The sequence below is a fragment of the Suncus etruscus genome, chromosome 13, assembly GCF_024139225.1.
Source record: "Suncus etruscus isolate mSunEtr1 chromosome 13, mSunEtr1.pri.cur, whole genome shotgun sequence".
In the NCBI taxonomy this organism is placed as follows: Eukaryota; Metazoa; Chordata; class Mammalia; order Eulipotyphla; family Soricidae; genus Suncus; species Suncus etruscus.
In genome coordinates this window covers 79,484,479-79,496,628 of record NC_064860.1, presented here as the reverse complement: position 1 = coordinate 79,496,628, position 12,150 = coordinate 79,484,479, and the positions used below count along the sequence as shown (strand labels likewise).

Sequence of the window (12,150 nt, the reverse complement as noted above, 5' to 3'; positions counted from 1 at the left end):
AGAGCACATTATTCAGGCTTCCTTTACTCTTAGATATGGACTTGGATAGGCAGCTTTTAAAATGTAAGTGGAAATTTTTTAAGGAAAGCACCTGGCAAGATGTCTAATTCTCAGAAAACAATATATACTTGCTAAGTCAACAAAGGGCACAATGCCTTAAATAATCTCTTCTTATATTATGTTCTTAAATATTAAGTTAGCACATTTTTAAACTGCATGGGTAACTGAAATCAGAAAAGGATTTCTATAGAGATACATAAAAGCAACCCTGGTTTAAAATTCCTGAGGTACTTAACATTAAAGTTCCTTTGAAGAAAATTCTTTTTGGGGGAGGGTCATACCTAGTGGCACTCAGGGGTTACACCTGGCTCTTCACTCAGAAATCACTCCTGGCAGGCTCAAGGGACCATATGGGAGGGTATAATCCCAGGTCTGTCCTGGGTCAGCCATGCAAGGCAAACAAATGCTTTACTGCTGTGCTATCTCTCCGGCCCCCTGAAGAAGAATCTACCAGCCACACACACACACACACACACACACACACACACACACACACAAAGATCTCTTTATTTCCCTACACACACACACACACACACACACACAAAAAAAAATCTCTTTATTTCCCTACACACACACACACACACACACACACACACACACACACATCTCTTTATTTCCCTATCAGTCGTATAAAAAGACACTGTGTCTTAGCAGTTTTGTATTTTTACTAGCCCCTCACAATAATTGGCAAGTTATATGTTGAATAACTTTTGTAAATGAGTAAGTAAAACTATGAGAATACATGCTAAGTGATTCATTTGAAGCTATTAATTCTTTTTTGTTGTTGTTTTGTTTTGTTTTGTTTTGTTTTTGGGCCACACCTGTTTGATGCTCAGGGGTTACTCCTGGCTAAGCACTCAGAAATTGCCCCTGGTTTGGGAGGACCATATGGGACGCCGGGGAATCGAACCGTGGTCCTTCCTTGGCTAGCGCTTGCAAGGCAGACACCTTACCTCTAGTGCCACCTCGCCGGCCCTGAAGCTATTAATTCTTAATGAATACAGTGTTTCAAATTATGCTTTGATTCAATATTATTTTTTTTATTTTGGTTTATGGTCATAGTTGGGGATTACTCCTGAATCTATGCACAGAAATCACTTCTGGCAGTGCAAGAGAGACCATATCCAGTGCTGGGGATCTCTCGTTGGCTACCTGCAAATCAAGCTCCTCACCCACTGCACTAACTCTCCAGACGCCAATATGTTTTTTTCTTTGGTATTGTTTTATTTTTATTTTTAAGCCACTCCTGGCAGGAGCAGAGGACTTTATGTGGTGCTGGGGATCAAACCTAGGTATGCAATATGCGAAGCAAACACCTGACTTTCTGTACTCTCCAGCCCTTCAACTGTATTTTATATATTTTTGTTTTGTTTGGAGGTCATTTCCAGCAAAATTTGGGGTTATTCTTGGTTCTGTTCTATGGTCAGGAATCCCTCCAAGTGTTCAGGAAACTTTATGGGGATCAAACCTGGACTGGCTGCACGCTAGTATTGTCACTTTGCCCTCCTTCAATTTTATTTTTATAGGAGCTATAGCCATTAATGCTTGGCCTACTGGTAAGAACTGATAGTTCAGTGCTCAGATTATAAGGGCTGCTCTCAGTAGTGTGTTGGTGGATACATGTTGCCAGGATACAACTCAGGGCCTCAAACATACTAGGCAAGAATTCTTTCTACTTGAGACACAATCCTGGCTTTTTTTTTTTTTTTGGTTTTTGGGCCACACCCGGTGACCCTCAGAGGTTACTCCTAGCTATGCGCTCAGAAGTTGCTCCTGGCTTGGGGGACCATATGGGACGCCGGGGGATCGAGTCGAGGGATTGAACCGTGGTCCATCCTAGGCTAGCACTTGCAAGGCAGACACCTTACCTCTAGTGCCACCGTGCTGGCCCCACAACCCTGGCTTTAAAGGGTTTTAAATTCTGAACTCATTACACTTCAATGTCCTGACTATAAACATATATACATATGTGTTTATATGTGTACAAGAGTTTTTCTTATTCTTTAGCAAATAAAAATACAAATAATAAATTACATATTCTCTTCTTGTGAATAACCAGGAAATTCAATTTTCCAGTATTCTAATACCTAAAAACCATACATTTCTGTCCAATTTTGTAACAGTAAGATTAATATTGGATTTATCTTAAAAATAACTAAAGGAAACCTTCACTGATGTATAATCTCCACTAGCTCTACCACTTACATATTTCTTGAACTTTAGTTGCAGTAATTTATTTCAATCTACATGTTTGCTGGCCTTTAAAATCTACCATACTTCTACAGTTAAAAATTGAATTAGTTATAGCATTTATTTTCATTCTCCAATATAAAAACAACTAAAAGAGATATGTTCAGAGAAAAGCTTTGCCTTGCCAAAGTGGTTTTATCTGTTGCATGTATCACAGATTAGATCAAAGACTAATGAAATAAAAGATAGATAAGGCAACTCATCTATGAAAACATGCAGAATGTGAAAATTGCATATCTACATACTAGTTAGTGCTAGATGCTAAGAACCCATCTAGAAATACATACATTACTCAGAAAATACAAAGCCTTTCACAAAGTAAGCTTTCAGGGATATGATGACCCAGAAGTGTGAATTAATGACAAAAAGTTTTCTGCTTAGTTTTACTAGCACAAGCTCTAACATTTAAAGAGGTCTCAATAATTTTGCTTGTTTATTGCTTTTTCGGCCTCACCTGGAAGTGCTCGGGTTATTTCTGCCTTTGCACTCAGGAATTATTCCTGGCAATGTACAGGGGACCATATAGGATGCTGGAGATTGAACCAGGGTGGGCCATGTGGAATGCAAACACCCTACCCATCGATCTGGCCCTGTGGTCACAATGATCTTTTTCCCCTGAAAGATCACTGAGGTGATTCTGAAGAAATTAATACACAAAACTGTACATATTATTTCTAGAAATAGAACATTAAAGATAAGGATCAGATCCTATTTTTATTCAAGTATAGTAAACTTTAGGTTCTTTAATTTTACCACACTCCCCCTAAACAGATTCTAAGGAAACCTCAAGGCATTTTATCCTACATCAATCTGTCAATGCAATTTTTGATCTTAGAGAACTTCTAATAAAATAGACCACAAAGAAAAATCCAGTAAATTTCATCTCACCGTAAATTATGCTTTTTGATAGTTTTTGAGTCCTTGGGGGAAATATACTGTGTCAGTGCTTTCTATAGACTGCCAATAAAAACAAATTGATTTATTCAAACAAGTTAAAGTTTTTTACTAGATAATTCCCAGCACCCTGCGTAGAAATGTTATATGCCTGAAATAAAAATATGCTTTTTTGCACTAAACATCTACATAAATCATGTTCAAAGCACTAACCATCAAAGTTCCAAACATAATTCCATCTATTATAATTAGTATTTTCAGGTAATGAGCTATCCTCCCACTTTTTAAAAGATTAGTCACAATAGTCAATTTTCTACATGATTCTTTTATACTGCAGTTGAGTCACTATAATTTAAATGTATTAATAAAATAAAGCTGTCCATTAAAATTTTCTTAGTAAAGAAAATAGGAACACATAGCCTTAAAAATAAACTAAAGAGGGGTCAGCGAGGCGGCGCTAGAGGTAAGGTGTCTGCCTTGCAAGCACTAGCCAAGGAAGGACCGCAGTTCGATTCCCAGGCGTACCATATGGTCCCCCCAAGCCAGGGGCAATTTCTGAGCATTTAGCCAGGAGTAACCCCTGAGCATCAAATGGGTGTGGCCTGAAAAACCAAAAACCAAAATAAATAAATAAAGCAAAGATTAAAAAATTAATATGAAACATTTACTTTTCATAAGCTAAATAGAAAAAAGATAGCATTAATGTTTTGCTTTAGACAATTGTATGAGGGATCTAGAGATTATGTTATAGTTTTATAGTTTATATATTTATATATAAATTTATATATTTTATAGTTTTATATATTTATAGTTATGCATTCCAAACTAAATAGTAATAAAGTAAAATAACTAGAAAATTCAAATATTTAATATTTAAAATTCAAATATTTAAGAAAAAGGCATATATAATTCAAAATCTGAAAATGTAAATATTAGCCCACAACATCATGTGAGTTTATTTCACCTCCAACCTATCATGTGAGTTTATTTCACCTCCAACCTTTCTACATAAGGTTGCACTTCATTCTGGGTAAATAGGATTCTAGTTAAGACAAAGGTCAACTGAAGAATATCATTCTCCAAAGCAAATTCTATACTGTGGCTTTAAAATAATAAACTGTGAGCAGTATCTGGGGCCAAAGCAATGATCTGCAGGTTTGATGTTTGCTTTGCATATGGCTGACCACTTTATCCCTTGCATCCCAAAGGGTCCCTCGAACCTTACCAGTAGTGATCCCTGAGCTCAGAATCAAAAGTAAGCCTTGAGCACAGTTATACATGGTCCCAAACCCAAAGGTTTTTAAAAAGTATCTACTACAATTTTAAGAAACTATGATTGTGCTTTCATATCATAGTTCATTTTCAAATTACAGATTTAGGAATAGTTTTCTTCCTAACATAGGATTCAATTTTTTATATTTAGAAAAAGCTATAAAAATTTATTAACTATCACAACAAAGACAAAATGAGTTTCTCATGATGGCTATGAATGTGTTAATAATATAATGGCAAAAAAAAACTTTTAATCTAACAAGTAGCTGCCAAAAGAAAGTTAATATATAGGAAAATAATATAAAAATGTAAAAATAAAAACAATAAAAAATATTTCCTGGGGCCAGAGAGATAGCATGGAGGTAAAGCGTTTGCCTTGCATGCAGAAGGATGGTGGTTTGAATCCCGGCATCCCTGATGGTCCCCTGAGCCTGCCAGGAGCAATTTCTGAGCGTAGAACCAGGAGTAACCCCTGAGCACTGCTGGGTGTGATCCCCATAAAAAATATTTCCTAGTAGTCTGAGATAGTAGAGCAGGTAAAGCTTTTGTCTTGCATGCTGTTGATCCCAGTCCAATACCAGGCACTCTACATGGTCTCCTGAGCCCTGACAAGAGCACAAAGCCAGGAATACAGCCTGAACACCACCACCACAACAACAAAATTACCAAAGGAATCTTCTTAGGAAAATCCCTCTAAATTATGGATATTAGTAGTAACATCTCTATAATAAAATATACTTGAAAAAAGTTTACAAAGTTGTTTATTTCTTTGCGATTTAGGAGGTAATACCCAGAGACAAATGACTGAGAACTACTCCCGTCCTAGTGCTCAGGTAATTATGCAGTCAAGAATCAAACCCAAGTGTTTGAAGAGCAAAGTTCTAGATAATTCTATATTATTCAGACATTTCACATTTCTCTGTTGTTTGACATTTGTTTCCAATTCTATGTTCCTGTGAATAATGTTTCAGGGGTCAGGGAGAGTACAGGGCTTGGGTTCATGACTTGCATGCAACAGATCCTGGCTCATTGTGGTGACTTTAGTAGTCCCCGGACCACCTAAGCACCTCTTGGGAGTTCCCCCAAATTAATAAAATGTTACAATAAAACTCTTCTATATCTTTAGAAGTAAACAAGATTTTTAAATTCCTTAAAGCATACTGACCTAAGATCAAATTCACTCTTCAGTCTAAGATCAATCACCAGCCCTACCAACTCTGAATCATAGTCTTAGAACCTATCACTTTTCAACAAGAGAATAGTAACTTTGATTTTCATTTTCTTGATTACTGGCGATTATAAACACCTTTCCTACTTATTTGTTAAATTTATACTTCCTTTATTTAAAACATTTACCATATTTACAATTTTCCCCATGTTTGTCTTTATGTCTAATTTGACTAAGAGGATTTTCTGAAATTTCTGCATATAATTTTCTCATCTGATAATTAAATTTTTCATTGCTTAGTAATAGTAAAATGGTGAGTGATTTAATCTCATTTTTTCCCTCACAACTCCTGCTGTCATCATGCTTAGAATACTGTTTCTCACCAAATGAATATAAATCATGTAATTACTTTAGCTTTCATAACTTTATAATTTTAACTTTTAATATAAATATATAAAAATAAGATATCAAGCTTTTATTGTGTCAAAATTGTTATCAATTTCCCTAGCCTGCCTTCCCATAAGAATATGAAACGTGGGAGCTGGAGAGATAGCATAGACATAGGGTGTTTGCTTTGCATGCAGAAGGACAGTGGTTCAAATCCCGGCATCCTATATGACCCCCTAAGTCTGACAGGAGCAATTTCTGAACGTACAGCCAGGAGTAACCCCTGAGTGCTGCCAGGTGTGACCCAAAAACAAACAAACAAAGAATATGAAATGTGATTACATACAGATCACAAATAAACTCTCCTTTCTGTAACATTTGAAGGTCTAGCCAACAGTACAAATGACAGTATTTCAGTTACTATAGCTTTATCATTGCATCTTAAGATTTAATACAAGATTCACTACTTCACTCAAGACCAGCAAACTCAAATCTATGAGTCTCAATTTTCACAACTGTAAGAAGAATCTGTACCTATGTCATAAGCTTACTTTGAGGAATTAACTGAAAGCACAGAAGTGAGCATACTTTGAAACTACAAAGCACTACAAACTTCTAAATTATCTAATCATCTATAGCTGACCACAGCATTCTTGATGATCTCTTGAAACAATAAAAATAATTCTGAGTTCACCTGTGCTTTCTTGGGGTGCAGGAGCTAGTGTAGGGCTTGCTGGAGAAATACCCCTAGATCGGTGGTCGGCAACCTTTTCTTTTCATCTGAGCCAAATCTCACCAAAACCACGATTAAAATTTATTTTGAGAGCCACACAGGGCGCCAATGACAGAGGCTAGGAGCAGAGTCCTGACTCCTGGAGCAGCCGCCCAGCACACAGACGAGCCAAATTAAAAGTGTAAAGAGCTACATGTGGCTCGCAAGCTGCAGGTTGCCGACCACTGCCCTAGATCCATGTACTGTATGATGGAGAGGGAAAAACCCCCATTGTCCCCCCAAAGACAGTATATTTTGTACTTTGTAAAGTGTTCATTAAAGTGCAGGAGATGCAAAAAAAAATACAGTAATTCTGAGTTCAATTTAAAATAAAAAATTCTTACCAGTTATGAAGGGAGGCATTTATGTCATATAGATGTCTACTAAATCACATTATAAACTTGTTGAAGTAGAAAATTTTCCTTCTTGCTTATTTGAGTATGAGGAAAACAAGTTAGTGTCTATTGATTAAAAACAGAAAAAAGGGCTGGAGTGATCGAACAAGGACAACCCAGGACATACCTAGGTTTGTTCCCTGCATCCCATATGGTCCCCTGTACCTGCCAGGAGCAATTTCTGAGCACAGAGCCAGGAGTGACCCCTGGGCATCACCAGGTATGGCCCCTCTCAAAAAAATAAATAAATAAAATCAGAAAAAAGAAGTAGTTAAGTACAAGATTTCAAGCTGTCCAAATTGTTTATAAAGTTTGCTTTACAAATAAAGTCAATTTCATTCTTTTTGGGGGGAAAGGGGCACACTGGTGACACTCAGGCTATGCGCTCAGAAGTTACTCCTTGCTTGGGGGACCATGTGGGATGCCAAGGGATCAAACCGTGGTCTGCCCTAGGTCAGCAGCATACAAAGCAAATGCCCTTCTGATGTGCCACCACTCCGGCCCCCAATTTTGTTTCTTTTAACCCTTGATTCAATTCCACAAGGACAGAAATATAATATAAACATCCGAGGATCAAACAAACTGCCTTTCCTAATACAGCAAAAGTTCAGGTAATAGACAAGGCTCCTATCTTTGTAAGTTGTAAATCATCTTTCTGTAAATTGTAAATTAGATATAAGTCATATATTATGACAACTTCTCCCATTCACTAAATTAATTGACATGTGTAGCATACAAAAATCATGTAATATTCTACCTTGTAGCAGGAACATTACAAAATATTTTCCACTCACCCAATTAAAATATAAAAGCTGAAATATTTTTGATTAGTTATTTTAAACTTACTCTAGCAAATCACTAATTTCCTGTTCACTGTCTTGAGTTGTATCCAAAGAAAAGGCATCTGAGAGTTCAGTTGAGCTGGACTCCAGTTCTGGTGGCACTGTCCGGGTTCCTAAGGAGCCACTAAAAATCTCTGTCTTCCTTTCAGTCCCTTCCTCGGAACTATCAGTGAGATTTCGTAGATCCTTTTCATTCTTGTCATGATTATCTTTGAAAGAAGACTGCTTGGCATCACCTGGAGATGATTTTCCTGAGATATTGAATAAGTTACCAAGAAACTGGAAAAAGCTTTCTTTGGGCTGCCGCTCATTTTCTCCTATTTTGGTATCTGCAGTGGAACTGGAAAGGTCATTTGGCTTTTTTGCCTCTTCCTGCATAATTAGCTTCTCAGCATGGTTCCTTCCATCCTCACTTGGGGGGACCTATGAAAAAATAATAGAGAACAATAAGCGGGGTCATTTAAAACATAACAAGGGTTGATTGATAGTGTATTATTTACACATTCTTTCCCAGCAGCCAAGGATGATAAAACCAAACATTAGCAGCTAAGGCTAATGGTTTCTGTTTTCTTGTGCAGTTCACATCCTGCTAAAGAACTATCAGCATTACTTCAACCAAGCTTCAGTGTCATGAAGGGTAGAACAACACTACTGGGAAGACAGAGCATGAGTAAACTGTCCAGATTTAATAGAAGGCAGAACAAATGCAGTAACTAGGAGGATGCTGTATTGAGGAAATACCTTTAGAAAGAGGTCTAGAAAGTCCATAAGGCTGTATCTACCCTTCTCCCTCCCTATCTTCTCCATTTCTCCCTCTGCCTCTCCTCTCATTTCTCCTCCTCTCCCAGCTCTTTTTCTGTTTGATTCCAGATTTTAGAAATTTAATGTGACTGGAGATTAGGACATCACAATGAAAAAATGAGGTAAATAAAATGTAAGAGAAGACCAGATAATGTCAACATAATGTAGATTCAAATTCAATCTTTAGAATTAAGATCTGATGGAAGCATTTTAAAATACTTGGTACATTAGAGAACACCTAGTTAGAACTCATATTTTTGGTATTATTAAACCAGAATGTTACCATAGTGTACTCAACTGAGAGAGGGAGAGATAAAGAGAGAGAGAAAAAGGAGAGAGAGAGAGAGAAGACAGCAATAAAGATAATCAGTGAGAGGAAAAGCTCATAACGAACACTTCATAGTATCACAGAGATTCCTAAATATGTATGGACAGCACTTGGAATTCTTGTGTGTCCAACATGTTCAGAGGTGCATTTTACCTACTCATAATTAAGTTGCCAGTACAGGAAATTTATAGTCATGTGTTCTCTGTGTGAACTGAGGTTGATTTGCTATTTTATTAAAGAGCACATGAGCATTATACCACAAACCAAAGAACTTCATTATATTTAGGCCACAGTGACAACTTGCCCTGCCTTTCAAATATGCTGATTCACCTACTTGTAAACAGGAATGTAAATTTGACAGTATCTGTCAGATGTCATGCTTATGAGCCCTTATAAAAGCTCAACTGTGAGTCAGAAAATGAACAGGACACTAAGGTAAAAACACCTTGAAGGCACTGAAGGTTCACAGGCCAAAGTTTTGTAATAAGCTTCTCTTCAAGAAGGCAAGAACATCATAATTATGTCATTTGTTCACCTTGTTCCTTGCTTTAATCCAAATTCAAAACAGCTTAAAGGAATGTTCCACTAACCACCATTAACATGTAGCATGAGTCTGAGAGAATGTTTAGTAGTTAGTGGCCTAGAAAATTCACTTCAAGATCAGAGAAAGAGTCCAGCTGGTATGACATTTGCCTTGTATGTAGCCCACCCATGTTTGATCGTCAGCACTCCTTAGGGTACCCTGAGCCCCTCCAGGAGATATCCCTGAGTGCAGAGCCAGGAGTAACCCTTGAGCAAAGGCAAGTGTGATCCAAAAAAAAAAAAAACAAAAAAAAAATAAAAACACTTTGTTCTGTGTTTTTAGCAGCATCAGAAGATATATCTAAATAAATACATGTTACTTTTCTCTTAAGAATTAATAGTATCCTGGACTGTGAAAAATTGTGAGTACTACCTGTGTGTGTCTATCTCCTGTCCTGTCGTGTAAAACTCTTGGGAGTGGGCCGAAAAGAGGCTCCAGAAAACTCACTCTCCCAGAAGCTCATTTTAGGGCAGGAACACCAAGGAACTGCTTCATGATGTGAAAACCGGCTATAAGCAGTACTTTGCAGAAGCCAGGTCCCCTATTTGTGATGTCAGGCTGGGAAAAATCTACGAAACTACGCCTGCCCAGTGGGGTCCGATGTGAAACATTGTGAGTGCTGCCTGTGTTTGACTGTCTCCTGTCCTGTCTTGGGACATGGGCCGAAAAGAGGCTTCAGAAGAGCACGGCCACTTTGCTTCTCTACATGGCCATGCGCTCTTTCTAAAGAAAGAACACCATCGCAACAACAACAAAAAAATCACACTAAGAACTGTGCTGGATCACTGAAGCCCAGCATTTCTCTCCGAACTGCCTTCTCTGCTGCATGCTCAGGCCTAAGATTTGATCCTGTGAGAGGCTTCATCCACGGAGGACTCCCTTCCCTTCCCTCGGAAGAAAGTCGACCCACCCAGAAAGGGTGGAGCCAGAGGAGTGTGGCTGTATACATCATTTAGCCAATGAATACCACCACAACATGTAGAAAAACCCACAATACAAGGGTGACAATGGGGAAACAATGCAGGCCAGCATCAGACATAGAGAATGAAGATGACAATTCTGATGACCAGATAACCAACCAACTAATCAACCTCTCAGATAAGGACTTTAGACAATTAATATGGAAGATGCTAAAAGAACTCAAAGAAACCGTGGATCGAGTTGAACAGAACACTAACAAGAACCAAGAAAATATGAAGACAGAAATAACAAAACTCCAAACTGAAATAACATGTCAACTAACAGCCCTGAAAAACTCAGTAGACAAGGTGAACTACAAAATGGATAAGCTCTAGGAAAGGGTATCAGAAGCTGAGAATAGACTTGGTGCTGTGGAAGATGAGATAAATAACAATTCCATACAGCGGGAGAGATTGGAAAAAAAACTTAAAGCAAATGAACAGACAATGGAAAAATTAGTCAAAGAATGGGAACAGATGAAAATAGAAGTCTATGATAAGCTCAACAGAAACAACTTAAGAATCATTGGAGTCCCATAGACCCAGGAAGAAAATTTCCAGGAAGACTCAGCAGTCAAGAACATCATTAAAGAGAAACTTCCAGAGCTAAAGAATATATGTGATCAAATCCTGTATGCTCGAAGAGTACCAACCAAAAGAGACCCCCAAAAAAATATCCCAAGACACATCCGAGTCACAATGACGAATCCCACAAATAGAGACAAAATTCTAAAAACAGTAAGATCAAAAAGGAAAATTACATTCAAGGTAGCATTCTTGAGATTTACAGGAGACCTGTCACCAGAAACACTCAAGGCCATAAAGCAGTGGTGTAATATTGTGACAAGACTGAATGAAATGAATGCTTCACCTAGAATACTGTACCCAGCAAAACTTACTTTCCAGTTGACAGAATACATGGTTTCACAGACAAAAAACAGCTCAGAAACATTACAGACTCAAAACCAGTCTTAAGAGAAAAACTGAAAGGCCTAATTTAAGACAAGAGTAAACAAAAGACACAACAAATTTCGACATAAAGATGTCATTAAATCCCAAGTAAATTTTTTCTCTCCAATGGAATAAATGCACCAGTTAAGAGACACAGAGTGGCTAAATGGATCAAAAAATTCAATCCAACCTTTTGCTGCCTACAAGAAATGCACCTGAATAGTCAGAACAAACATAGACTCAAAAATAAAAGGCTGGAGAAAAATTATCCAAGCAAACAACAACCATAAAAAAGCTGGAGTGGTCATACTAATATCAGATAATGCAAACTTTATACTCAGGAAGGTTGTAAGGAACAAAGATGGACATTTCATATTAATCAAGGGGTATGTAGAGCAGGAAGAAATCACTCTCCTAAACATATATGCACCGAATGAGGGGCCAGCAAAATATTTAATACAATTGTTGACAAATCTGAAAAATAATAT

At 37.5% G+C, this 12,150-nt stretch overlaps 1 protein-coding gene across 1 annotated transcript in view; it reads right to left on the bottom strand.

Annotated features, from left to right (window-relative positions):
• Positions 1 to 12,150, bottom strand: part of CRYBG3 (crystallin beta-gamma domain containing 3) — a 137,173-nt gene that overhangs the window by 78,218 nt on the left and 46,805 nt on the right. Inside the window, exon 3 of the mRNA XM_049785642.1 lies at positions 8,045 to 8,463. Coding sequence (XP_049641599.1) covers positions 8,045 to 8,463 — 419 coding nt within the window. The remainder of the gene's footprint in view (positions 1 to 8,044; positions 8,464 to 12,150) is intronic.